The sequence below is a fragment of the Geotrypetes seraphini genome, chromosome 1 (genome assembly GCF_902459505.1).
Source record: "Geotrypetes seraphini chromosome 1, aGeoSer1.1, whole genome shotgun sequence".
Classification (NCBI taxonomy): domain Eukaryota; kingdom Metazoa; phylum Chordata; class Amphibia; order Gymnophiona; family Dermophiidae; genus Geotrypetes; species Geotrypetes seraphini.
Genome location: NC_047084.1, coordinates 72,685,635 through 72,713,619, shown reverse-complemented (window position 1 = coordinate 72,713,619; position 27,985 = coordinate 72,685,635). Strand labels below are relative to the sequence as shown.

Here is a 27,985-nt window from a genome sequence, read left to right as displayed (position 1 = left end):
GGAGAGAGGAGGTGAGATGATGGAATGTGGGGGGAAGGGACAGAAGGGAAGAGAAAAGGGAGAGGAAGACAGTGGAGGAAAAAGGACAGGGAGACAGGTCATGAGGGGGAAGAGGGAGAGGACATGCTGGGCTGCTGGGCTATAAGAATGGAGGGAGGGGATATACTAGAAATTGTAGAATCATATGGGAGAGCCTGAAGGGGTAGCAGCAAGGAAATGAATGAGAGGTGGATAGTAAGTACAGAGGTAGAAGTTTGGTAATGAGGAGTAAATGAAAGATATAAGGGGATAAGAAGCTGGGGAGAGAGTGAGATAGGAAATGGGAGAACTAGAGCATGAGAAGGAGAGATGGAAAGTTGGTAGGTAGCTGAAAAGTAAAAAGGAGAAGGGTGAGATTTGAGTAGATTGTGAGGCAGAAAATAAAAAAAGGGAGGGAAGAGCTAAAAAGGAAAGATCAGTATATCAGAGACCGGTGTATCTTTAGGAAAGAACTAAAAACCACCTTGTTTAAGAAATTTATAACCTAACCAGACTTCTCCCCTAAAATTGGAGCCTTCTCCCATCCCAAGGTGTCCGTCTACCCTCTCTCTACCAAAATTTCTACCTTTAATTGTTACCAGTCCACCAAAATTTCTACCTTTAATTGTTACCAGTTTTCCCATTGGTGCCCGTCCTTCGTTCAAACGTACCAAGTTAACAACTTACTTCTCATCAACATCTTATGTTATCTTTTTCACCTTTGCAGTCTTGCACCTTTGTAACTCAAAGCGCAATCTCCTTTCTCTTCTCCTACTTATGCTCTGAATACCGTCGATTGTATAATGCTACTCATTGTGAAACCGTGTAATACACAGACCCTGTAACTCTCCTGTTACTATCACTGGATGTTCAATGCTATTCTCTTTAATTCGCTGTCTGTACAGTTTCTCTTCATTGTAAACCACCTAGAAGTCGCAAGATTGTGGCGGTATATAAGAATAAAGTTATTATTATTAGTAGTAGTAGTAGTAAGGGAATGAAAAATGACAGGAGAGAGGAGAAACAGCAAATGGACAGTGACCACTGGAAAGGGAATTATCAGAAGACACAGGAAAGCAGAAGAGACAAAATGAGACCAACATGATGGAAAAATAAAATGTCCAGACAACAAAGGTAGAAAAAGGTTTTTTATTTGACTGTATTAACTAGAATATGTTAACTTTGGGATATCTGCATCACAAATCGTTGTACTGTGTTCAGTGGCTTACCAGACAGCTGATGGAGGAGGAAGGAGAAGGCAGTGGCCCTGTGCTCAGTGGATAGGTAGGCACCAAATTTTTTCCCCTGCCCTCCCCCATACCCCCTGCCCAAATACAAAATATTGATACTTAAGCTGGTGGGTATCCCAAAGCCCTACCAGCTGAAGACCTCTTCTTCCAGTCTGGTGGCCAGAACTCTCCAAGCTCTTCAGCTGGTGGCAGCTTGGGGACTGGAAGAGGTGATCTTCAGCTAAAAGGGCTTCAGGATCCTTATCCACAGCAAGGGACCAGGACCCCTGTGTGTTTAGTACAAAAAGAAATACATATTGTGACCGGGTTTGGGTTTGCAGCTAGTGTCAAACCTGCACTTGCCAGGCCACAAACCCGACCGAGCGTATTTGTAGAGTTGGTAGGAACCAGGTACTGTGAACAAAAATAGGTGATCCAAGATCTGATGAACAAAATGCTTTTTTTTTTTTTTTAAAGTGTATCTTTCCCCTTTTGGCATTTCATGAACTTCATCAAAATATCATATCATAACAAAAATAATGAATCGGATCTTCTCTACCACAAGTATTTTAAGACCAGTAAGTCCTAATAAAGTTCATAGACTTTTGGTTCAGTCTGAATTCCAAACAGCACAGAAAAAGAAAAAAATAACCTCCACATTCCTCTATCTGTTTAAAATACTTTCCTACATTCATGCAGGTTTGAGGCCTGGACTATACCAGCTGCTCCAGGCCACTATACTTCATCCACACCTCTACTTAATATCACCACTAACTTTAAGCACTGCTTTTATGGTCACAATCCATGCAGTATAGCATCTGAAGTGGACCACTGAGTTTAACTACTGGATTGAACTCAGTGACATGGGATCTAACCGCTCACAATGATCAGCTTACAATGATCCCACACAAAATATCCCATTCATTCTCTTTCTCCTTTCAGTGTACTCTATATTTCTATATTCACTGTAGCAGGCTTGACATGGCATACGTTGCTCAATAAAGTTATCAAGCAGTCTTTCTTCTCTCCCTGGAAGAAACAATGGTTTACTTCTTGCCACTAGATTAAAAGTGCTACTTTTACATTGTGGCACTGAAATACAATCCTCTCAAGATTAGCTTATTCACAAAAACAGTTCCTTTTGAAGCTTCTCCCTCTCAAACTTTGCCTTCACTAGGTCAAGGAAAACATGCCGCATTTAAAGTTACTTCTCTTTTCAGCAGTAAATTTTTAGACCATTTAAGCAATGTCCATGCCCATAGTGCTTTCTGTAGGTAAATAATTGCTAGTATAAGAGCCCAAGCCTTCATCTATTTCCATAGCTTCAGAATTCTTAAGTACAGAGACATGGAATTCTACCTGTGATTCTGAATGTGGTCTGTTCTGCTGCTCTCCTGAAACTGAATTTGCTCTCCTAACCAAATGTGGCTTGCTAGCAGGTTTACAATTCTACTGCTGCTCATGGCTGCTGCTGTGTGTTCCTCTCAGGTGTGGTCTTTTCCTTGGTTCTGTATTTGGTAAATGCCTGTCTATGTTTTGTATATAAAGAAGTCATTTAACATTGGTTTATGTGTGGTAGTAATGGCAGGTGGGAAGATCTATAAATTACACCAGAAACTGGCTTTATTAGCACCCTCTATAAACCCCCTTCTTCTCCCAGTATCCCTTGAGACTGTTGCAGCTATAGCTCTCGCGATTGCGCATGTGCAGTCCAATAACAATTTCATCATGGCCCTCCCATGCTGCTATTGTTCATGCCTCTCCTGCTCCACTGCCCTGCTGGTGCCATTAAATATTAACTATTTGGACCCTGGACCCTCCAAAATCTTCTTTTTGGGCCTTTTTAGCTTTGGGCCTAATCTTGGGCCTCATGCACATGTGTGGTCTGTGAAATCATTATTATGCATGCGCAATGACATCACATGCATGCATGGTGACCACCAACCCTGGCCCTGAGGCTCAAGTAATAATAATAATAATAATAATAATAATAATAACAGCTTATATACCACAATACCGTGAAGTTCTATGCGGTTTACAAAGATTAAGCAAAGGTACAAATTGATTGACTTTAAGAGGGGAGGAAGAAAGAGGGTTAATAGGACAGGAAATCCATTTTTGAGGAGAGAGTGATCAATAGAACAAGTTAATCGCTATAGAGGGGAGAGAGAAGAGAGGATCAGTTGTCTAGATACTTTAGGAACAGGTGTGTTTTCAGACATTTCCTAAATTCCTCATAAGTAGTGGGCGAAAGCAATTGTTCTAGGTCTTTACCCCATGATGCTGCTTCCTGCTATTCTCCCATACCTCCAATGAGGCCTTCTGCTGCTCGGAATGAGCCTTCCAATGAGCCTTCTGCTGCTTGGAAATGGCCTGAATTGGCCTCCAGTTGCCATGACTGCCACAAAAATCGCAAGACCCACAATTGCACCTCCCCCTCCCCAAGTACAATAAAAACTTATTTTTAACCTCTGGTTACATTTGGATGAATCAAGATCTCTGATAACCAGAAGGGAAATTGCTTGCATACTCTATATGTAATTTTTTTTCATAGGCTAATACACTGAAAGAATTAATCAGTAATAATATTTCATCTGGAAACTTGATCGTTCACAGATTCAGCAGTAATATTCTCTATTCCTAACAAAACAAGTTCTTTAAAGTCAATGAGACCAGTGGGACATCTACTAAAAATCAGTTTCTTTCCAAGTTGTTGAGGGTCCCAGAGGACATATATAAACCAAGCAAAAGACAGCATTACATGGCCTAACTAAAGGGTATGATATTCCTGTTCTTGAAACAGAGAATAAATCAAGCATATGGCCTGTTCTATATGGCAGAAAGAAATTTCTTCCACTGAAATCATGGCAAGATTTGCAGCAACTGTACAAGTAGAACCCTCAAAATACCAATTGAAGCTACCCAATTGAAGCCAATGAATAAAACTGTGAAACCAAATTGGTTCCTAGTCTCTTAAAACTTGACGGTATTACAGAAGGAAGTTTTAAAAACAGATTGAACCTATTTAGAATTTATGGTATTATCTGAACTTACTCTGGGTTATTGCAGTATCTTTCTGCGCTTTGAACTCCTGCTCCACAGGTCCGCATGCAGTGTGTCCATGCACTCCATGCACCCCATCTCCCATTGATAGATTCTGGATGCTTTCCCACAATGATACACTCACCAGACAAACACCACTGCAGAACAAGGAGGCAAATGAATTGGTTAAAAAAAAGTCCTGATTAATATCAAACAGAAGTATGACAACATTCTCCTATGACTTAGGAGAAATCCAGGGACCTGATTTCAAGATTTGTTTTGTACTATTTATTTTCTGTATGATCTTGAGTAAGTCACTCTCATTTCAGACTGAGATAAAGGCAACAAATACAACTTAATCTGGGTGTCATGGGCAGCACGTTATTTTTGTCTGTTCAATAAAGTTATCCAAATATTTCCCCCCCAATTCTACTTGTATCCAATGGGACAGCTATGCACACAAGAGTAAAGGTTCTGGGTATTTTACATGCAGAAAATTGAGAAGGATAAGCACATGCACAAACTTATATTCATTAACCCCTGGATTCTAAATATGGCGCCTAAAGTTGTATACCCAGTTTGGAGAATGAGCTCTGAACCATCAATAATTGGATACTAAAACCCAAATATTGATGTTAATTGGCACTCATTAAAATTTGTATTATTGTGTAAGACATGACATCTGACTCCATTAGCGTGCATCTCAAAAGGGGTGTGGTCATGGGCAGGTCAAGGACATTCTTAAAAGTTGTGCATAGAATTATAGAATACTGCCCATCTAGGCCTAACTTGGCTGCTGGCATTTTACACCAGGTTACAGCAGGTGCAAATCCTATACCCAAAAGTTAGGCTTGGGATCCATGCTAAACGCCATTCTTCATAAGGCATGCACCTTTTAATAGAGTGCTAAATTTTTCATCAACCTCTGAAAAGACAGGCTGCAAATCTTTTCATAAACAAATTGACTTCGTGACAATCCAATTGCTATTATAATTTAGGTTTATTAGCAATAAGCAAAAGGCAGCTCACATGAAACAACAAAGTACAGCACATTAGGCTAAAAGTGTCCAGCTTCTGTTCAAGGATCCGTTCTCCCTCTCTCCTCCCTCCGCCTCTCCGGGCTATGCCAGCTGGCATGCCACTTATATACTTTAGTTCAGTAGCCTAGGGTATCACCTAGTTACAGATTACATACTCACTTTCCATTGGTTTGTCACATGCATCATTTCTATTGGCTGTATACACTTATCATGGAGCCATATTGAAACATCACATCACCTAATGTCAAAACTGACCTTTCTATTTCCCTGACACTGCATTCTTAATACTAAGGCAATAATTGCTGAGGACAGGCCTCCTCTGTCCTGAGCTGTCAATAGTTCTGATAATTCTTTGATAGGACATTTTATCCTGTACTGTTGCTTGAGTTTATCCAATGATGTCACAGTCAGCAGATCTCTGCCAGTTACTAGAGCAAAGGTGATTCTCTCATAGAGCATATTGTCTCCTGTTGACATACAGAAATATGATTATCCAGAGGCTTCAATTCATAAGCACAATGTCTCTCTTAGAAGTATAACTTTATTTTGTGTGGTCTCCGCCTACATTTTCATGCAGGTTTTATTCCTGATTCTTCCTCATTGCCTATATTTTCATGCAGGTCTTATTTCTCACCTCAAAAGAGACTGTCCCCTCTGCACACGCAGCAGCAAGATCCAAGAAAAGGAGCAGGGTGGCACAACTATCATTCTGCATTTGGATTTTATTTACGGTTAGTTATATCTTTTGGTGGAATTTGGATATCATTAATGGTTTGTTTTTATTACTTGGGACTCCTGATGCAGGCACTATAGCCGAAACATGATTTGAAATTATTATCCGCCATATTTATGTGACTTTTTTAGACTGCACATATTTTAATTGTTACCAATAAAGAAGACCAGGCACACTTTGCTCCTTTTCTTGGATCTATATTTTTCAGTGCCATTTACCAAATTCCTTGCTAATTGTACAGGCATTTTCTTCCTTGTACCTGTGTAGCCTAATGGTTAATGCAGTGGACCGAGATCCTGGGAAACTGGGTTCAATTCCCACTGCAGCTCCTTGTGACCCTAGGCAGATCACCTAACCCTCCATTGCCCGTGTACAAAAAACACCTTCAATTGTGAGCCCTCTTGGGACAAAGTACCTGCATATACTATGTACAACACTGTGTAAGAACTAAGGCCATTACTGGGCAGACATGCAAGGCCTGGGTCTGTAAATATGACCATTTGGTTGAGGATGGTCTGGGGAGGGCTTCGATGGCTGGGATGGTTTAGATGAGCTGGAGTGAGCTTTGAGGGAGGCTCCGGTAGATGGAACCTAAGCCCATTTCCAGGCAGAGCTTTGGGTTTCAGGCCTAGAAATAGCTAGGAAAAAGGACAATTTAAATTAAATCAGTAATTTAAAGAGAGGGTACATTGGGCAGACTGGATGGTCTTTATCTGCCATCATTTACTATGTTAGATAAGGTTGCAATTTGCCAAAAGTGGGAAAAGCATGGAGAGCCCATGAAATTCTTTCAAACACCTCTCCATGTAAGTGCGTGTATATGTATATGCCCAATCAGCCTTCTAGGCGGTGTACACTGTCTTAAAAACATATATGAGATAACAATACATCATTTAAAATAATAATAGTTATTAAAAACAATTTAAAACCAAACAGAAACAAAAAGGGAAACAGGGTAGAACTACAATTATCAAGTAAAAAGAAAGAACATATAGGGAAAAGACAAAAGGAGGGGTGTTAAAAGGTAGAATAAAACTATGTAGCCCTGAAAAGGACATTTAGATCTCAAAAACATCAAGGAAAAGAAATGTTTTTAATTTTGTCTTAAAATGGTGAAGAGTTGATTCTTCTCATAAGTGGGCCGGAATATTATTCCAAAGAGATGGAGCACTAACAGAAAAAATGGTAGATCTCGTTGTGTTGATACACTTCAAAGATAGGATAGATAAAAGATTTTTAGAAGACGATCTTAAAGTCTTAGAACTATAGGGAATAAGAAGATTATTAATAAATTCAGGTTGACTATTTTGTCTAGTTTTAAAGGTTAGTAACATAGTAACATAGTAGATGACGGCAGATAAAGACCCGAATGTTCCATCCAGTCTGCCCAACCTGATTTTTTTTAAATTAATTTTTCTTCTTAGCTATTTCTGGGCAAGAATCCAAAGCTTTACCCGGTACTGTGCTTGGATTCCAACTGCCAAAATCTCTGTTAAGACTTACTCCAGCCCATCTACACCCTCCCAGCCATTGAAGCCCTCCCCTGCCCATCCTCCACCAAACGGCCATACACAGACACAGACCGTGCAAGTCTGCCCAGTAACTGGCCTAGTTCAATATTTAATATTATTTTCTGATTCTAAATCTTCTGTGTTCATCCCACGCTTCTTTGAACTCAGTCACAGATTTACTCTCCACCACCTCTCTCGGGAGCGCATTCCAGGCATCCACTACCCTCTCCGTAAAGCAGAATTTCCTAACATTGCCCCTGAATCTACCACCCCTCAACCTCAAATTATGTCCTCTGGTTTTACCATTTTCCTTTCTCTGGAAAAGATTTTGTTCTACGTTAATACCCTTCAAGTATTTGAACATCTGAATCATATCTCCCCTGTCTCTCCTTTCCTCTAGGGTATACATATTCAGGGCTTCCAGTCTCTCCTCATACGTCTTCTGGTGCAAGCCTCTTATCATTTTCGTCGCCCTCCTCTGGACCGCCTCAAGTCTTCTTACGTCTTTCGCCAGATACGGTCTCCAAAACTGAACACAATACTCCAAGTGGGGCCTCACCAATGACCTGTACAGGGGCATCAACACCTTCTTCCTTCTACTGACTACGCCTCTCTTTATACAGCCCAGCATCCTTCTGGCAGCAGCCACTGCCTTGTCACACTGTGATTCTGTGTTCTACTGTCAACCAATGAACTTTATAAAGGAGGGGAGTGACATGGTCTAACTTCTTTGCATTAAATATAATCTTTACAGCCGTGTTCTGTATAATTTGGAGTCTTCTTATTTCTTTTTTAGTTATGCCCTTATAGAGCGCATTGCAATAAACAATACAGGAAATCACAAGAGAGTGGATCAAAATATTCAGAGAAGTGGGTTCTAACAATTTGGATATGGACCTAATCATTCGTAGCCCGCTGGACCACTGTGCTGATATGAAGATGATAATTGAGCTTACTATCGAAAGTGATTCCTAATAGTTTTAAAGAAGGCACAACTTGAAGAGATTGAGTTTTAAATGTAATAGGAGTTAATAAAGAAAGTCCTTACTTGTTGGGGAAAATCATTAGTTTGGACTTTTCGATGTTCAAAGAGAGTATGTGTAAATCTAACCAGGAGTTGATTTTTTCCAATTTTTTATTTACCAGATTTATTTCAGTTAAGTTGTTTAAGTCTATAGGATGAATTAATTGCACATCACCTGCATAGGCAAACATTGTAAAATCAGTGGATTGCCCTAATGTTAAAAGGGGTGCACAGAAAATATTAAACAGTAAGGGGGATAAAATCGAACCCTGTGGGATACCATAATCAGTTGTAAATCGGTCTGATAATGTTTTATTGAAAACTACCTTGGAAGATCGATCTGTAAAGAAAGATGAGAACCAATCCAAGACCTGGTCTGTGATTCTAATGTCATACAGATGCGCCAGCAGAAGTTTATGTTCAATCACATCAAATGCAGATGATAGATCTAAGGAAATGAGCAACACAGACTGATGGTGATCAAGATGATAAAGAATTTTAGTAGTCAACCCAATAAGTGAAAGTTCTGTGGAATGATGTTGGCGGAACCCTGTTTGGTTTGGATGTAATTCATTTGTTTGTCCAACAAAGTCTGAGATTTGGTGGAAAACAATTTTTTCTGTAAGCTTAGCCAAAAAAGGAGTATTTGAAATGGATTGGTAATTTGAAACTTCATGTGCACTAATTTTGTAGTCTTTAATTATTGGGAAAATGATTGCTTCTTTCCAAGCTTTTGGAAATGTTCCTGTAGTTAAACTAGTGCATATCAGATTTAAAATATTCTGAACCAAAGAATGAAAAAAAGCATTTCAGAAAGAGTGGAGGAATAATCTCTGATTTGGAACCTTTTATGTTTAGTGTATTTAAGGTTCTCTGTAGATCCTGAAGAGTAGATAGGTTAAATCTTGAACAGTTAGAAAGAGGAAGGTTTGTAATTTCAGCCAGATTAAAAGAAGAGTTTGTAAATTTGGATTTATTTAGAAACTTATTAACAAAGTCCACTGAACAAGGAGAGCTGACAGCACTTGTTTTAGGAATGCATCTTCTGATATTTTGAACTTTCATAATAAAATAAGAGGCAATGGCTTGAGCAGAGAGTAGTTGTACAGTCAATTGTGACTCTTTCTGCTATGTAGATAATGTTTTCACTATGGTATATAGTGCCATTTCTCTTTTTCCCATTTCCCCATCATAAGCAACATTTTCACTTCTATAGCACAGATACTTTTCCTCCAAGTCACTTTCTCCCTTCCTGTGACTAGAGAGCCTGCAAATCCTCTGCCCCCCACTATCTTCCCAGTGTCTGAAGGCATTAATGTAAAACTCTTCTTACTTCTTGCAGACAGTTGACAAGCCTAAACTGAATTCTGAGTACATCTCACAGGACTGCAATAATTATGAGGACGTGCGGAAGGGCATTCTCAATATAACATCCTAATCCAGTTTTGGATGTTTTGTAAAACATTATTTTCAAACCAGTAAAAGGTCTATCTTTTTTAGTTTGAAAATCACCCTATTTTAGATGTTTTTGTGCTCAGTGTGTCTTTAAGGGCTATTTTTAAAAAATGCACAAAAATAAGCCATTTGGATGTTTGGGGGCCAGCAGTCTTACTACGAGAAGCTGGCCACACAGTCATCCCAGCAGAGCTGTGGGGCAGTCTTGGGGTTCTGAAGTGAACTTCACATAAAGAGTACCAGGGATATATCACATCATAACCTCTTATAGTGTACTGTGAGCCCTCCAGGAAAACCAAAAAAATGTAATGTACTCACTACCACTACCATAGCCCTTTTGCCTGCAGGTGTCGCCTACACATATGTGGGTTCAGTAGATTTCTTGTGGTATCTGGGGCACTTAAACTTTCCACTACAACTGTATCAGTTAGAATGAGATATGAGCCTGGGTTCCCTTCATTACAGTCCACTGCAATGACCACTAGGCAATTCCAGGGACCTGCTCACTACTCTAAGAGGAATGTCCATTATATCTTCAGTTGTCATAGTGTACTTCCACTTTTACCTCTTAGAGTGGTGTATTGGATTTTTTGTGTGTACTTACTCCAGAGATTATATAAAATTTGATCATGTCATGATTACTGTTATCAAGTGGTCCCAGCACCATTACCAAATCAGGTGCTTCACTAAGGATTAGGTCTAGAATTGCTTCACATCTTATCAGTTCCTGAACCGGCTGTTCCATAAAGCAGTCCTTGATTTCATTAAATAATTTTATTTCCCTAGCATGCCCTGATGTTGCATTTACCCAATTAATATCAGGGTAATTGAAATCATCCATTATTATTGTGTTACCCAGTTTGTTAGCCTCCCTTAATTTCTGAAAACACCACCTGTATGTTCATCCTGGCCAAGCAGAAGGTCACTCCTATTGCTATACTTTTCCTCTCTACACATAGAATTTCTACCCATAGGGATTCCAAGGAGTGTTGTGGTTCCTGTAAAAGTTTTAATCTATTAAATTCAAGGCCCTCCTTAACATATAATGCTATGTCTCCACCAATTTGATCCACCCTATTACTATGATATTTGTATCCTGGTATCACAGTATTCCATTGGTTATCTTACTTCAAGCCAGGTCTCAGAGATGCCTATTATATCTGCTTTTTCATTTAGTGCAATATATTTTAACTCTTCCATTTGCATACAGACATTTCAAACAATGTTTGTCATTTCTATTTACTATTTGCTTAGCATATGAAAAGGATAATTTTCAATCTTTGAAAACAGTCTGCTCTGTATTTAAGGATACCTGGTCTATTATGGTCTCTTGCAACCTCACTATTGGGAATGCCCTAACTTTCCTGCTTTGGTGTTATCTTTCAAAAATACCTTGTTCCGAACTATGTACTGTTGTCTTGACAGTGGTCTGGTACACTGATGTTCTATGTGGTTCAGCTCTGTTGGAATAACAAACTGGATTAGATCAAGATGGTTGCATTAGAAAGTGGCACGGGGATCATTACCGTGGCAACACTGAGGTTACCTTAGTAATAACCACGGTAATGAGAAGAACCCTGGAAAGTCCCCTGGGAATGGCATGGGAATTGTGGGCCATTTAGTGGTAGTGCCATGGGAACTAGAACTATTCTCACAACATTCCCACAGTAATGGGGAAGCATCTGCCACTGTCACTGGTACTGCTGCTGTTTACCCCAACTAACAGCAGAAGTGGTGGTGAAAAAACAAAAATAAAGCCATTGCGGGGCCATTTCTTTTATCCTCATGGCTGCCGGCTCTGCCCTTGAACTGGAAGTGATGTCAGAGGGAGGCAAGTCCAGCGGCCATGAGGATGAAAGGAACAGTCACACGACGGTTTTATTTTTGTTTTGCTTCCACTGCTACTGCTGTTAGTTGGGATAAGCAGCGGTAGTTGTGACAGCAGTGGGGGCATCACCATAGTTAGGTGGGAGGGAGTAGCTGGATGCAGGAGGGGAGAGAAGGAGGAGCCTAGACAGAAGGGGAGATAGGGGGGGGACAAAAATTCTGGATGGAAAGGGAGGGGGACACAAACCATAGGTCAAATTTTCATTCCCAAAAATCTGGTAACCCTAGTTATAGAAAAGTAAGGTGAGGAGTTGACTGGAGGAGGGGGGAAGAGACTTTGTAAGAGACCAGAACAGGAGTCTCGCTGGGAGTTAGAAAGACTTAGAGAATACTTAATGTTGAGGGATAGGGGGAGGGGAATGGGAAGGGCAGTGAACTGCTAGAGGGTCGAAGTGAAAAGAAAGGGGATGTGGGAGGGGAAAAATTTTGTGAGATATTCACCCTGGAATAAAGGGTAGAGAAAGTTGGGAGCTGAATGTTCTGGGGTGCAGGGAAGAGAAAGAAAGGGAAGGAATATAAGCTAAGAGAGAAATGAAGGAATATAAGCTAAGAAATAAATTATGGTGACAATAATGGGGGTATTTCATGCCTAGGAAGAAGCCAGCTCTTATAATGGAAGGAATTATAAATAATGGAAGAAAATTACATATAAAAAGGTCCTTTTAATAAGTGATGGTAAGCTTACTGCACCTAAAAATGCCTTACTGTGGGGCATGCTCAGGTACTACACGAAAGGTTCCAGAGAAGAGTGACTAAAATGGTTAAGGGGATAGAAGAGTTGCCGTACAGTGAGAGATTGGAGAAACTGGGCCTCTTCTCCCTTGAAAAGAGGAGCCTGAGAGGAGACATGATCGAAACATTCAAAATACTGAAGGGAATAGACTTAGTAGACAAAGTCAGACTGTTCACACTCTCCAAGGTAGGGAGAAGGAGAGGGCACTCTCTAAAAGTTGAAAGGGGATAGATTCCATACAAACATAAGGAAATTCTTCTTCACCCAGAGAGTGGTGGAGAGCTGGAACGCTCTTCCGGAGTCTGTTGTAGAGGAAAATACCCTCTAGGGTTTCAAGACTAAGTTGGACAAGTTCCTGCTAAACTGGGACGTACACAGGTGAGGCTGGACTCATTTACAGCACTGGTCTTTGACCTGGGGGCCACCACGTGAGCAGACTGCTGGGCGGGATGGACCACTGGTCTGACCCAGCAGCTGCAATTCTTATGTTCTTATGTCCTGTAGTAATTTGGGGATTAGCATGCACTATCCACATGCTAAAAAATAAAATGTGTTTTTTAGTGCTGAGGGCAGATCTGGAGATGAAGAGTGGGTGTGGGCTAGCACATGAACCCTTAGAGGGAAATTTATTTATTCATTTATTTAGGGGTCCTTTTATTAAGGTGCGTTAACCAATTTAGCGCATGCTAAATGCTAAGATGCCTATAGGAATATAATGGATGCTTTAGCATTTAGGGCATGCTAATCTTTAGCGCGTGCTAAATCGGTTAACGAACCTTAATAAAATGACCTATTATTTGGCCCGCCCTCTCAAAAGAGCCCAGAATGAGTTACAGGAGTGCATATACAGTATAGTCAAGACAAATATGGACAAGACATATTTGGAAGCTAGTGATACAATGACCGAGTTATGGTAAATAGAACACATCTAAGATATCCTAGGTAACTATATATGCTATAGTAGAAATAAACAGCCGAGATATATTAATTAACTATACATGCTATAGTAAACCTCCGAGATACACTAATCAACTATAGTAGATATAAACGTCTTAAATACTCTAATTAACTACATATATTGTGGTGAGGAACTTGTGTTATGGCCTAGTTGAAAAGTTTATCTGAGATCAGTTAGGCTTGGTCTTTTCATAGAGCTGGATTTATGAAGAGGAAGCGCTATAGAAATAATTAATAGTAGTAGTAGTAGTAGTGGTAATATAAGAACATAAGTAATGCCACTGCTGGGTCAGACCAGTGGTCCATCATGTCCAGCAGTCCGCTCACGCGGTGGCCCTCAGGTCAAAGACCAGCGCCCTAACTGAGACCAGCCCTACCTGCATACGTCCGTGTTCAGCAGGAACTTATCTAGCTTTGCCTTGAATCCCTGGAGGGTGTTTTCCCCTATGACAGACTCCGGAAGAACTTTCCAGCTCTCCACCACTCTCTGGTTGAAGAAGAACTTCCTTACATTTGTATGGAATCTATCCCCTTTCAACTTTAGAGAGTGCCCTCTCGTTCTCCCTACCTTGGAGAGGGTGAACAACCTGTCCTTGTCTACTAAGTCTATCCCCTTCAATACCTTGAATGTCTTGATCATGTCCCCTCTTAATCTCCTCTGTTTGAGGGAGAAGAGGCCCAGTTTCTCTAATCTTTCGCTGTACGGCAGCTCCTCCAACCCTTTAACCATCTTAGTTGCTCTTCTCTGGACTCTTTCAAGTAGTACCATGTCCTTCTTCATGTATGGCGACCAGTGCTGGACGCAGTACTCCAGGTGAGGGTGCACCATGGCCCGGTACAGCGGCATGATAACCTTCTCCGATCTGTTCGTGATCCCCTTCTTTATCATTCCTAGCATTCTGTTCGTCCTTTTTGCCGCCGTCGCACATTGCGCGGACGGCTTCATCAATTTGTCGATCAGAACTCCCAAGTCTCTTTCCTGGGAGGTCTCTCCAAGTACCCCCTCACGGACATCCTGTATTCATGCATGAGATTTTTGTTACCTACATGCATCACTTTACACTTATCCACGTTGAACCTCATCTGCCATGTTGAAGCCCATTCCTCGAGCCTGATTATGTCACGTTGCAGATCTTCACAATCCCCCTGCGTCTTCACTACTCTGAATAACTTCGAATCGCACGCGAATTTAATTACCTCCTCGTCGTACCTATGTCCAGATCATTTATAAAGATGTTGAAGAGCACGGGTCCAAGCACCATGCCCTACAACACTCCAGTCCAAGTATTGTCCATTTACCCCCACTCTCTGTTTCCTATGCTCCAGCCAGTTTTTAATCCACGTGAGTATTTCACCCTCAATTCCATGGCTTGCAATTTTCCGAAGTAGTCGTTCATGCAGACGCCTTCTGAACGCCTTCTGAAAGTCCAGATATACAATGTCGATCGGGTCGCCCTTGTCTATCTGCCTGTTTACTCCCTCGAAGAAGTGCAGCAAGTTTGTCAAACAAGATTTGCCTTTGCTGAAACCGTGCTGGCTGGTCCTCATCAGCCCATGTTCGTCAAGGTGATCAATGATGCGGTCCTTTATCAGCGCCTCTACCATCTTTCCCGGTACCGAGGTCAGACTCACCGGTCTGTAGTTTCCCGGGTCTCCCCTCAAACCTTTTTTGAAGATTGGCATAACATTCACCACCTTCCAGTCCTCCGGAATCTTTCCCGATATGATCGACAGATTGGCTATTAGTTGAAGCAGTTCAGCTATGGTCCCTTTCAGTTCCTTGATGACCCTCGGATGGATGCCATCTGGTCCCGGGGATTTATCGCTCTTAAGCCTATCAATTTGCCTGCATACCTCTTCTAGATTGACCGTTAACTCTGTCAGTTTCCCATTTTCACTCCCAGCATATAGCCTAATGGGTTCCGGTATGCTGTGTATATCCTCTTCGGTAAATACAGACGCAAAAAACGTGTTCAGTCTGTTAGTGATTGCTTTGTCCTCCTTTAGCGCTCCTTTTATTCCTTGGTCATTAAACGGTCCCACCGCTTCCTTTGCGGGTCGTTTCCCTTTGATATATCGAAAGAACAGCTTGAAGTTTTTCGCCTCCTTGGCTATTTTCTCCTCGTAGTCTCTTTTGGCCCCTTTTACCGCCTTATGGCACCTGCGTTGATGCTGTTTGGGCTTATTCCAGTTTTCATTTGTTTTTGATTTTTTCCATTCCTTAAATGAGTTTTTTTTTTGTCTCTGATCGCTTCCTTTACCTCTACAGTGAGCCATGCTGGTTCTTTATTCTTTTTCCTCTTTGATCCCTTGTTGATACGCGGTATATATATATTTTGCGCCTCGGTGACCGTATCCTTAAAAAGAGACCAAGCTTGCTCTAGCGTCTTTACAATGTTTATCCTCTTCTTAATCTTCTTCCCCACCATGCATCTCATCCCTTCATAATTCCCTTTTCGGAAGTTTAGCACCATGGCCATCGTTCTGGACCGACGTTTTGCCCCTGTTTCCAGGTTGAAGCAGATCATATTATGATCGCTGTTTCCCAGGGTCCCTTCTACTTCTACATCTTGTGCCGATCCTCGCAATCCATTTAGAATTAGATCCAGAATTGCGTTTCCTCTCGTATTTTCCTTGACAAGTTGTTCCAGGAAGCAATCGTCTACCGTTTCCAGGAACTTGCTCTAGCACAGCCGGAGGTGCCGTCTATCCCCAGATAATTGAAGTCACCCATGATAACTGCATTGCCTCCCTTGCGTTTCATCTCATCTGTCATTTCTTCATCAATTTCTTCGGACTGCCCTGGGGGTCGGTAGTAGATGTCTATCCTCGTTTCCGGGAAGGTTTTCATTGCCTTTGTAAAATTCCATAGATCTGATAGATGGAGGGATGGAGGTTTCATAGTTTGGGCATGAAGTGTGAGTAGGCATGCCTGCGGGCTGATTCTGTTTTGAGGGTGCGTCTAGGGGGTAGGGACAGCCATCTTTCTTTCTGTGATCTTAAAGGTCAGCTTGGGTTATAGATTGGTAGCTTAGGAATCATATAGCCTGGTACCAATTTCTTGAAGGTTTTGAATGCCAGGACTAGGACTTTGGAAAATACAGGATCACTACAGTTAGGTGCCAGCAGGCACCTAGATCGCGGCCTGCCAGCACCTAACTTAATTGTTTTAATTGGCTTTAAGTAGCGCAATAATTGATGGTGCCATTAAAAGCTAATCTAAAAACAATTAAAAAAAAAAAAAAACCTAGGCGCTGCTAGGTGCCACCCAGGACAAGTGGTTAATATTCGGGTGCTTAGTGATGCCGCACACCTACATAAGCAGGCGTGTTTAGAGGTGGAGTTGGATTTAGGCATCACTAGGCACCATGAGCTACGATTTTACAGTGAACCTAGGGGTTGGAAATGTAGGCCTTAAACCATGGCCTACATTACCAGCGCCTAAGTTCATCATTAGTTGCCGATAGCTACAATTCTCTAAGTGGTGCCTGAACAGGATTGACACAATTTTTCTAGGCATCCTCCGCTTCAGGCGCTACTTATAGAACCAGCCCCTTACTGCCTATTCAAAAGGTGGCAATAAGGGTTCAATATGCTAACAGTGGCATGCTAATGGGAAAATGAGCACATGGCCATTAATACAGAAAATAGAAAAAATTGGCCATTTTATCCTAGTGGAAAAAAATGACCTCAGTGCATGGGAATGACCTGTATAAGGACATGCTAAGACCACCTTTTACTGCCGTTTGTTTAAAAGGTCCCAAAGTGTGCCGAATTTTCAAATATTATGCCTAGAATTTTTATTTTTTATACAGAATATCTCATTGAATAACCATCACATTAATATATGTGACATAAAAAGGGGAGTTCTCCTTTCCTGGAATATATATGAATAAAATGGACCAATAGAACATAGGATATCCAAGTCAGCTAACATTACCTCCCCTCCCCCCCTTTATAGGAACATAAGAACATAAGAATTGCTGCTGCTGGGTCAGACCAGTGGTCCATTGTGCCCAGCAGTCTGCTCCTGCGGTCAAAGACTGTTGCCCTAACTGAGACTAGCCTTACCTGCGTACGTTTCAGTTCAGCAGGAACTTGTCTAACTTTGTCTTGAATCCCTGGAGGGTGTTTTCCCCTATAACAGCCTCTGGAAAAACGTTCCAGTTTTCTACCACTCTCTGGGTGATGTAGAACTTCCTTATGTTTGTGCAGAATCTATTCCCTTTAAACCTTAGAGAGTGCCCTCTCGTTCTCTCTACCTTGGAGAGGGTGAACAACCTGTCTTTATCTACTAAGTCTATTCCCTTCATTATCTTGAATGTTTCGATCATGTCCCCTCTCAGTCCCCTCCTCAGTCTCATCTTTCCGTGTTAGGCTTTTTTATCACCGGCCACAGCAATACTATCTCTGACATTCACAGAATTCCTATGAGCGTCGGAGCTAATACCACCATGGCCGGTGATAAAAAAGCCTAACGCGGCTTCATAAAAGGGGGGTTATACTGGAGCTGCACTGTCACTCATCAGTGCTGAAAGCCACAATTTTATTTACATACATATTTTTTTTATCATTCAGCTACTGTAAATTAAATCCAGACTTCACAAAATCAATTTCCTCCTTAATATTGTAAAAGTTTAAGCACAACACTTTCACTTGAGAATCGCGTTAATTAAATATCTTTTTATATAAAACTTGATCAATAGTACTTAGATCCATATCTCAATATTTTAAATGCAGCTTCTTCAGTCCCAAGGGCAATCAATTTCACAATGACATCAAATGTGTCAAACGTCTCTGAAACTTCATTTTTTCCTCAGCTCGTGTTGCTCAAATTAATCCACTGTGCTGTTGTCAAAAGCACTGCCATTCAAATGCTTTCTATGCCAAATGCTTCTTTGAGTCTGCTTTAGGGACACAGTGAAAAGGCTGATAGCTATCTAGTTTCAAAAACACAAATCCCAACATTTTAAAGTTTTTTGTTGTGCTAATAAATATTGACAGAGTGCTGATTGCATTACATTACATTATCATTTGTATTCCGCCAAAGCCCTTATGAGTTCATGGCAGATCACAATAAGTTAGCTACTGGAAACAGACCCAGTTAAACAGTGCAATGCCAGTAAATTCCTTAATAAACACAAATCAAAATCTAATTTCAAGATAAAAATTTCTTAAATAAAAATGTTTTTTTAAAAACTTCTTAAAAACCATATATCGAACTTCTGATCTAATTAAAAATGGTAAATCATTCCAGATTAGAGGTGCCTGATAATAAAAAGACAGTCAACAGATACATTGTCAAATATTATACTATAATCAAAGTGAAGCAAAACTTGTAATCCAACCACATAGACAGCTTCACTCCATATCTACTTTGACTAATTTAAATCTTCTCTCTCTCTTATTTGTATACATCGATTAGGCCAGCTTTCAAATTATTCTAAGCATGACCTCAACGGCTACACTCGAATAGTATATTTCATGTAAAGTTCGAGCTTATTGTAGCAAGCCTCCTCATCGGTCTCCCTGTACTTTACTCCAAGTATTATAACTTATGCATTCAATAACTTATCTTAGCAGACTATACGGCCCACGATGCACTGGGAAGGGGAAAGCCCGCCATTTTGAAGAGGCGGGCCAGATGGCCGGAGGGATTAGGCATCCCTCCAGCTAGCCATCTGAAAATAAGGTAGGGGGTTGTTGGAGGCACGGTGAAGGGTTTGTCTGGTGGCGGGAGAGCGAGGGCAACTCTCCCGCTGCTGAGGGGAGTTGGGGGGTGTCAGTTGGGCGGGAGAGACTGGGCATCTCTCCCGCTGCGTGGGTGGGTTGTCGGTTGGGCAGCAAAGATTGGGCATCTCTCCCACTGCTGAGGGGGGGTGTTGGTTGGTGCCGGTGGTGTGTCAGTTGGTAGCAGGAGAGACAGCATTTCTCCTGCTGCCAAAGGGAGCTACAGTGTACAGTCAAACCATATGCCACAAGATGCACTTTAACAGTGCTGTCACTGTCCCAGGAACTCCCGGACCAGTCATTGATTTTTGTCGCCAAAAGCCGATGCCACTCTTGGAGAATGGCTTGGCGATTTTTAAGAATACACTGGAATGCTCATTTCAATGTTGAAGAGCCCATTTGCTTGGCAGTGTCGGAGACTGCTAGGAAACTTGCTAAAGTCTGAGATAATCCGTTTTGATAATCCGCCACTAAAATGCTTTCAGGCTAAACCAGTGGTTCCCAACCCTGTCCTGGAAGACCACCAGGCCAATTGGGTTTTCGGGATAGCTCTAAGGAATATGCATGGAGCAGTTTTGCATGCCTGTCACTTTCATTATATGCAAATCTCTCTCATGCATATTCATTAGGGCTAGCCTGAAAACCCGAAGGGCCTGGTGGTCCTCCAGGACAGGGTTGGGAACCACTGGGCTAAACCATCCAAAATCAGTTTAGAGACCGTGTTAAATTTTTGAGAATCGGAGCTCAAGTGTGTTGGCAGTCAGCAAGTTTCAAAAGGGTTTTAGATCAGCAATCAATCTCAATGTCTTAATAATCTCTGTCCTCACCTGGGAAACCTTTTACAAAGCTAAGTCTCTACAATTTTCCTCTGTTGAACTACTCTGGGTTCCCTCTATCTCCTCACCAGGAGGCAGACTCTTGCTATTAGACTTTTCCCTCCTTAGGACTTTCTCAGTCCAGGAGTCTCCCTTGGTACATGGGTTCTGGTAGGAGAAAAGGATAACCAAAAGCCTGTTTTCTTCTCAGTTCCCTCCAAAATTTCTTCAGGAGTCCCCCTTGGTCTCAGGGCTCTGACGGGAGAAAGGAACATCCAGAAGCCTCCTTCCCTTTTAAAGTCTCCCCCTTCCCTCCTGGGAAAAGAGACCTCCTACTCCTCCCACTAGACTCTCCTAGTCTAGTTCTCCAACTTAGGGCTAGATTCACAAAGCAAACCGATCGTGCACTGATTCACTTACCTGTCTTCCGCCCATCCTCTGATCCGCACATGCAAATGAGGGCAACGGCAAGCAAATGTAGGCAGGGACACGATTCACTAAACAAAACCCTGCAACACTGACTGGGCTGGTCGATGAAAAAAAAGTGAATGCTGAGGACCAGTCGCTGAAGCCCTTTGCGACTGCCCTGCCTTCTGCAGCCCTGCTCTCTGCCCTGTCAGCCCCTATCTCCTTCTGCCCCGAATGCCTCCTGCAGCCCTGAATGTGCCTGCCTGCCTGTCCCGAACACGCCTGCCTTCCAGCCCCAAACCCAAACACCCTGCCTGCCTGCCCCAACTCTCCTACCCTTTCCGCACTGCAAGCCCATGGTTTTAATCCGCGGGCTTAAGCTGGTTAAAACCACGGGCTCCCAAAAGTTCCTCGATCACCCCAAAAAAAATCTGAGGTCTCGGGCGCATTGTAGTCATGTGTGAAAGCTCTGTTTGAGCGAAAGCTCCTGGTGGTGTGTCAGTTCGAGGGATCTAGAGGAGCAAAGCAAACTCTCTCATCGGGGGGAGAGAACAGGTATTTCAGCTGGATAATTTGAGACTGGCTAGTACTAAAAGGCAAGGAAGCATTCAGCTGAAACAGGGAAGGAAGTGGCTGGCTGTCTTTTTCGAGGGCTTCAGTGAGGTTCCCTGGCTGCGCTAATAGAAGAAGAAAAAAAAAAAACCCAAAACAACTCCAATGACCCAGGGGTCCCACGCATGCTCAGACCATCTACAGATGGTCTGCGCATGCGCAGGGATCGCTATAGCGTGATCCGTGCCTTCAGATGGGGACGTTCCTCCGATCACCCTCATCTGCATGCTAGAGTTTCATGAATTTGTCAAACCTACCTGGATCGGCCCGATCAGGCAGGTTAGTGAATCCTGCCCTGGAGACCCCCTGGAAAATCCCACACCATTGTTCTGATGGCAGAGACATTTTCCAGAGGGCGTCACACTCATAATGAAAAGAACTGGCACGAGCAATGTAACAAAAGATAAGTTTAAACTTAAAAAAAGAAAAGATAAGTGATAAGTTTTAGTATTTATACACTTTGAAAACTTTAATGAGCACAGAGCACTTTAAAAATAGCGATATACACATAAAACTAAAGTGAGTCTGATGACGAGGCCAGTGCCGAAAAAGTACTTTAGCTATTGAAAACACTTGGCTATTACTGGCACTTCTGAAGTCCCTGAACAAAATACAAAAAAAATGTAAACATCTATGACCTATATGAAAATTGTGTGATGCTGCCTTGATAATATTTGCATGGATTAATGACAGTATTTAAAACATTGGCTACATGAAAATACTATTTGGTATGCATTATAGAACAGCATGCAGCCAGATGTACATGCAAATCCTGATTGGTGCTCATTAGGGTAAAAAATTGGTTGTTAGCGGCCAATTATCGCTCATTAACAGCTAGCCAGTTAAGTTGCACACCTATCTCAGGATTGTGGACAAATTTAAGTGCCCAAATCTGGGTGTTATATATATACAGTGGTACCTTGGTTTATGAGCATAATTCGTTCCAGAAGCATGCTCGTAATCCAAAGTACTCGTATATCAAAGCACATGTCCCCATAGGCCACAATGTAAACTGAAACAATTTGTTCCACAACCAAGGTTTACTATGGGATGGATACCTGCCTGTGAGTGCTGCAGCCCTTGCAGCATGGTGGTTTCCTTTCCCCGGGGTCCCCGTGCGGCTCTCCTCCCTCTTCAGCCGATGCCTCTGCCATCCACCAGCGCCTCCAGGCTTCCGATTCAAGCCGGCCGCCATCCTCCAGACGCATGCGCTGGACCTCTGAACTCCCCCGTCAAGCCGGCGCCACTCTAACAACACGCGCACCACGTACAAGCACAGAGGACGTCCTGCTTGACGGGGGAGTTCAGAGGTCCTGCGCATGCGTCTGGAGGATGGCCGGCTTGAATCGGAGGCCGGGAGGTGCTGGTGGATGGCAGAGGCATCGGCCGAAGAGGGAGGAGAGCCACACGGGGACCCCGGGGAAAGGAAACCACCACACTGCAAGGGCTGCAGCACCCACAGGCAGGTACCCACCCCTGGGCCACCATAGTGAGAGCTCGTGTAGCGAGTCAACACTCGTTTTGCGAGACGAAAGTTTGTTGAGTGTTTTGCTCGTCTTGCAAAACACTCGCAAACCGGGTTACTCGCAAACCGAGGTTCCACTGTATATAGAATCTGGGGTTATAGATAGATAGATGTTTACAATGACAATAAGGATCAACACTACAATAGAGTACTATAGAAATCCCTCAAAGATTAATAAAAATATTTTTGGGACCATTTGAAGGGTAAGCCATGAAAAAGGTCTGACACATTACTACTACTAAGACTAATGAGTAAACAGATGAACTAGCTTTATTTATGAGATGTACATTCACGGAACCTTATGGAGAGCTCCTATGAACAGACAGGTTTCAGAATTTATATAAATTTTGCCATTATTAAAGTACATGCTGACTGACAACCCAGCCCAGAATATAACACTTAAAATGCACAATTCATCCCCTCCCATCCCTCAGGAAAAATATGTACGTGTGAACTCCAGCGCAGTAACAATGAACAAGATATGCCCCATCCCCCCATACACAACCTGATAATGACAGAATTACCACCCTTTCAATTATATCTATCTATATACAGTCATGTGAAAAAATTAGGACACCCGATGAAATATTCCGTTTTTTCTTAAGAAATGTTCACATATCAATGTCAAATCATTTTTTTATTTATCTCTGGAAAAGAAAGTGATGTAATTGCAGGAAAACAACAAAAGTTTCTTTGATTTACTCATGAAACAAAAGATATTCACAAAAATGTGTATTCTGAGGAATAAATTAGGACACCTCAACATATCCTCCCACTTAAAGTGGCTCAAATACACATAGGTGTATCACATCAGGTGCACATGATTAGAACATTGTTACTCAGCATTTTGAAGGAGGTTTATCCTACTTAAACCTCAGACATTTAGTTTGGTGTGCTCATGGCTGTGGTGAGAGTGAACACCATGGTGAGATCAAAAGAGCTGTCTGAGGCCTTCAGAAAGAAGTCTCCAAAAACCCTAAAATGTCATCACGGGACCTATAGCAGGCTCTTACTACTGTTGATGTGAAAGAACATGCCCCTACAATCAGAAAGAGACTGCACAAATTTAATCTGCATGGGAGTTGTGCAAGGAGGAAACATGTGCTCTCTAAGAGAAACATTAAGGCCAGACTGAAGTTTGCCAGAGAGAACCTAGACAAACACCAGGACTTCTGGAATAATGTTCTATGGACAGATAAGTGTAAAATTAAATTATTTGAACACTAGAAAAGAGGACATGTTTGGCGTACACCAAATACAGCATTCCAGGAAAAGAACCTCATAACCAACTGTGAAGCATGGAGGTGAAAGTGTCATGGTTTGGGGGTGCTTTGCTACAGCAGGACCTGGCCAGCTCACCATCATAGAATCCACCATGAATTCTATTGTGTATCAGAGGGTGCTTGAGGAACATATTAGATCAACTGTAAGAAAATTAAAGCTGAAGCGGAACTGGACCCTGCAACATGACAATGACCCAAAACATAGTAGTAAATCCACCAAGGACTGGCTGAAAACTAAGAAATGGAGGGTCCTGGAATGGCCAAGTGAAAACCCTGATCTTAATCCCATTGAGATGCTGTGGGGTGATTTGAAACGGGCTATACATGCAAGAAAACCCTCAAACATCTCACAGCTGAAAGAATTCTGCATTGAGGAGTGGGCCAAACTTTCCTCAGACCGATGTCAGAGACTGGTAGATGGCTACAAGAAGCGTCTCATTGCAGTTATTTCAGCCAAAGGGGGTAACACTAGTTATTAAAGTGTCCTAATTTATTCCTCAGTTAGAATATACATTTGTGTTGATATCTTTTGTTTCATGAGTAAATCAAGGAAAATTTTGTTGTTTACTTGCAATTACAATCACTTTCTTTTCCAGAGACAAATTAAAAAAAAAAAAGATTTGACATTGATATGTGAACATTTATTAAGAAAGAACTGAATACTGTATTTCATGGGGTGTCCTAATTTTTTCATATGACTGTATCCATATCTATCTATAGATAGCCATAATTTGTGGGACAGAGCCATGTCTGGAAGTTCCTTGACTCAAAAGGCAGTTATTAAGGGCCTGTTTTACAAATCCGCGCTAGCAGCTGCAGCGCGGTAACAGCCCCAAAGCCCATAGAAATTTAAAGGGCTTCGGGGCTGTTGCCACACGGCTTTGTAAAACAGGCCCTAAGTGAACTGTGGCTACCAATTACAGATTTTGTTCACTCACAAGTGGATTTTCTTTAATTGTGATAGTGGATTGCACACATGAGTTCAGCATCCCTTTGCTACACATTTGATTATTTTTTGTGATTATACCCTCTGAAAGACTTTTTAGCCAATATTTACAGTCTTAAAATTACGGTAGACTGCTTTGATGGCATATGAGGAAGCTCTTGTTCTCTTCCTTGCATTACCATCTGAATCTATAAATAAAAGAAAATGGTGTCTTTTTTTTAAGGGCTTTCCCCTTTTCTGGAAAAAAAAACCTGTGCTCCACTAGAACACATTCCCCCACCTCTACAGCCCTCCTCATACTTACCAGACACTCCTGCCCCACTGGTACTATTTTCCACAGTGCTATTTGTTGATTCCAGATGTTTCTTTGCAGTGACCATGCTGTTGGGGCAAAGGCACATCTAGGATAAATGGTGGCAGCAGGAAAGGAGCTTCTAGTGATATAAGGGCTCTTCCTCGTTTCAAATAATTTATTATTATGACAAAGAGCTTTGGCAATATTTTATCGAATTCAGCCGTTATTGGTGTACCTGCAATCCTGTGAACCTACTTTATCAATGAGACTGATAGCAGGACAGTGAGCAACTCATATATCTGAAAGGGTAGATAGAGCTTGTCACAGATATCATTATGGGTCATTAATCTTGTGGCAGGTACAGACAACCCGCATCAGATTAATAATGATTGTTGTCAGAGGACAAAATATTTCAGCATTACAGATAGCTTTTCGCAAACTGCCATCTCTCCTAGTTTTACAGACACATATAATATTCTGTGTTCTCAAGTAAGAATTTCTTTCAAGCACACCAATTTTGTGCCTGCCGATGTGGAAGAAGAATAAGCTTGCTGTCTGTTAAAAGCAAGAATTACAGTCATGTTTAAATGAAAAATTTCCTGTGGAAAAAGATGGACAATGTTTGTGTAGTTTGAAGACAATTACATTGATGGCAGCATATATGTCACCTAAGCTCTGAAAATTATTCAATTTTACTTGGGTGGAGGGGTAGCCTAATGGTTAGCACATTGAATTCTGATCTTGGGGAAGTGGTTTCAAGTGATCCTGAGCAAGTTATTTAATTCTCTATTGCTCCGGCTACAAAAAAAAAATGGCTTAGACTGTGAGCCCATTAGGAACAGAGAAAGTACCTGTGTAGTAGTAGTTGACCTTATGAAATAAGGGAAGTTATGCTTCCAGATGTGCATATGTGTCAGAGGATCTTAGCTCAATAATTATATCAGTTGTGTTTTTAACTTTTTGTTGGCTAAATACAGTAATTTAAAAAAGTGTACCATAAGTGGAACATATGATCATTTAAAACACTTTTCATGAAACTAATATTTGATCTTATGCCAATGCTAATATAAATTATTTTTCATTGTAATTGATATACCACGATTATTTTATTATTTATCACCATCAGTAACTTCTTTATACCTCAGTAGCAGATGATATGAACAGTGATTATTTTTGGCCATCCCTGAGATGAATCATCTACAGTAAGTAATGTATTCTGCTATTTTCTAAATGAATTATCCACCCCCCCCCCCCAAAAAAAAAAAAATCTTTCATCAGGTACATAAGAATATCCTTACTGGGTCAGGTCAAACCCAGTAGCCTGTTCTCACGGTGGCCAATCCAGGTCACTAGTACCTGGCCAAAACCCAAGGTGTAGCAACATTCCATGCTACTGATCCAGGGCAAGCAGTGGCTTCCCCCATGTCTTTCTCAATAACAGACTATGGACTTTTCCTCCAGAAATTTGTCCAAACCTTTCTTAAAACCAGCTACGCTAACTGCTGTTTTGTCCCCTAGTCTTTGTAATTTTTGATGGAGCGAAAAATCGATCCACTTGTACCCGTTCTACTCCACTCAGGATTTTGTAGACTTCAATCATATCTCCCCATCTCTTTTCCAAACTGAAGAGTCCTAACCGTTTCAGTCTTTCCTCATACCAGAGGCGTTCCATCCCCTTTATCAGCTTGGTTGCCTTTCTTTGAACCTTTTCTAGTGCCACTATATCTTTTAGTCATGGAACTTTACTGAGAGCTTATGCGCAGATGTTAATTATCACATACAGTTCAAGCATTAGCATTATCTCTGGGCCAACACGGCTAATTCAAGGTACTGAAGGGAATAGACTTAGTAGATAAGGGCAGGTTGTTCACCCTCTCCAAGGTAGGGAGAACGAGAAGGCACCCTCTAAAATTGAAAGAAGATAGATTCCGTACAAACATAAGGAAGTTCTTCTACACCCAGAGAGTGGTAGAAAACTGGAACACTCTGCCGGAGTCTGTCATAGGGGAAAACACCTGTCAGGGATTCAAGACAGTTAGACAAGTTCCTGCTGAACCAGAACGTATTCAGGTAGGGCTAGTCTCAGTTAGGGCACTGATCTTTGACCAGAGGGCCGCCGCGTGTGCGGACTGCTGGGCACGATGGACCCGGGTCTGACCCAGCAGCGGCAATTCTTATGCTCTTATGTTCATAATACAGATTTTTTAAAAGCGCACATCACTGAATCATTCAGCCTACCCTCTTTAAGCAAGATCTGTCATGGCACAGAAAGATGAAAGTTTAAACCCAAACCTATAAATCTTGGTAAGTACAATCTATGTTCTGGAAAATGAGAATGTGACAAGCAAGAGAGTTGATAGTGCCAGTGCTTTCATTGACTGGTGCCAGTTTTGTAAGGAAATGAAAGCAAACGAGTAACAAAATGCAAACTCATTAATCCACCGTTTAAAAGTTCATTCTCACCTTGTTTTCCCCACATTTTGTTCCATCTGCAGCAGCATCAAGTTTTGAACGACAGGAACCTTTTACAGAGCACCAGAGTGTCTGACAGATATTCTGTGGATGGGAAAAATAAGACAATAAGACGTAGAAGGGGCATAATAATAATAAAAAAAGTCTAAGTCCCCTTTTGGCCTAAGGCCCTAAATGATGAAAGTAGAAGCAGGGAAAATGTCCATTATCAAAAAAAAAAAAACAAACATCCAAAAGGAGGTTTTTTTGATAATGGCCTGCCTCTACGTT

General features: G+C 41.6%; 1 protein-coding gene across 3 annotated transcripts in view; it reads right to left on the bottom strand.

Moving 5' to 3' along the window:
- Positions 1–27,985, bottom strand: part of ADAMTS12 (ADAM metallopeptidase with thrombospondin type 1 motif 12) — a 521,425-nt gene that overhangs the window by 264,677 nt on the left and 228,763 nt on the right. For all 3 annotated transcript variants that reach the window (XM_033933191.1, XM_033933202.1, XM_033933212.1), the window contains 2 exons: positions 27,707–27,799; positions 4,302–4,447 (listed from right to left, as the gene is read on the bottom strand). In XM_033933191.1, the coding sequence (XP_033789082.1) occupies positions 4,302–4,447; positions 27,707–27,799 (239 nt within the window). The remainder of the gene's footprint in view (positions 1–4,301; positions 4,448–27,706; positions 27,800–27,985) is intronic.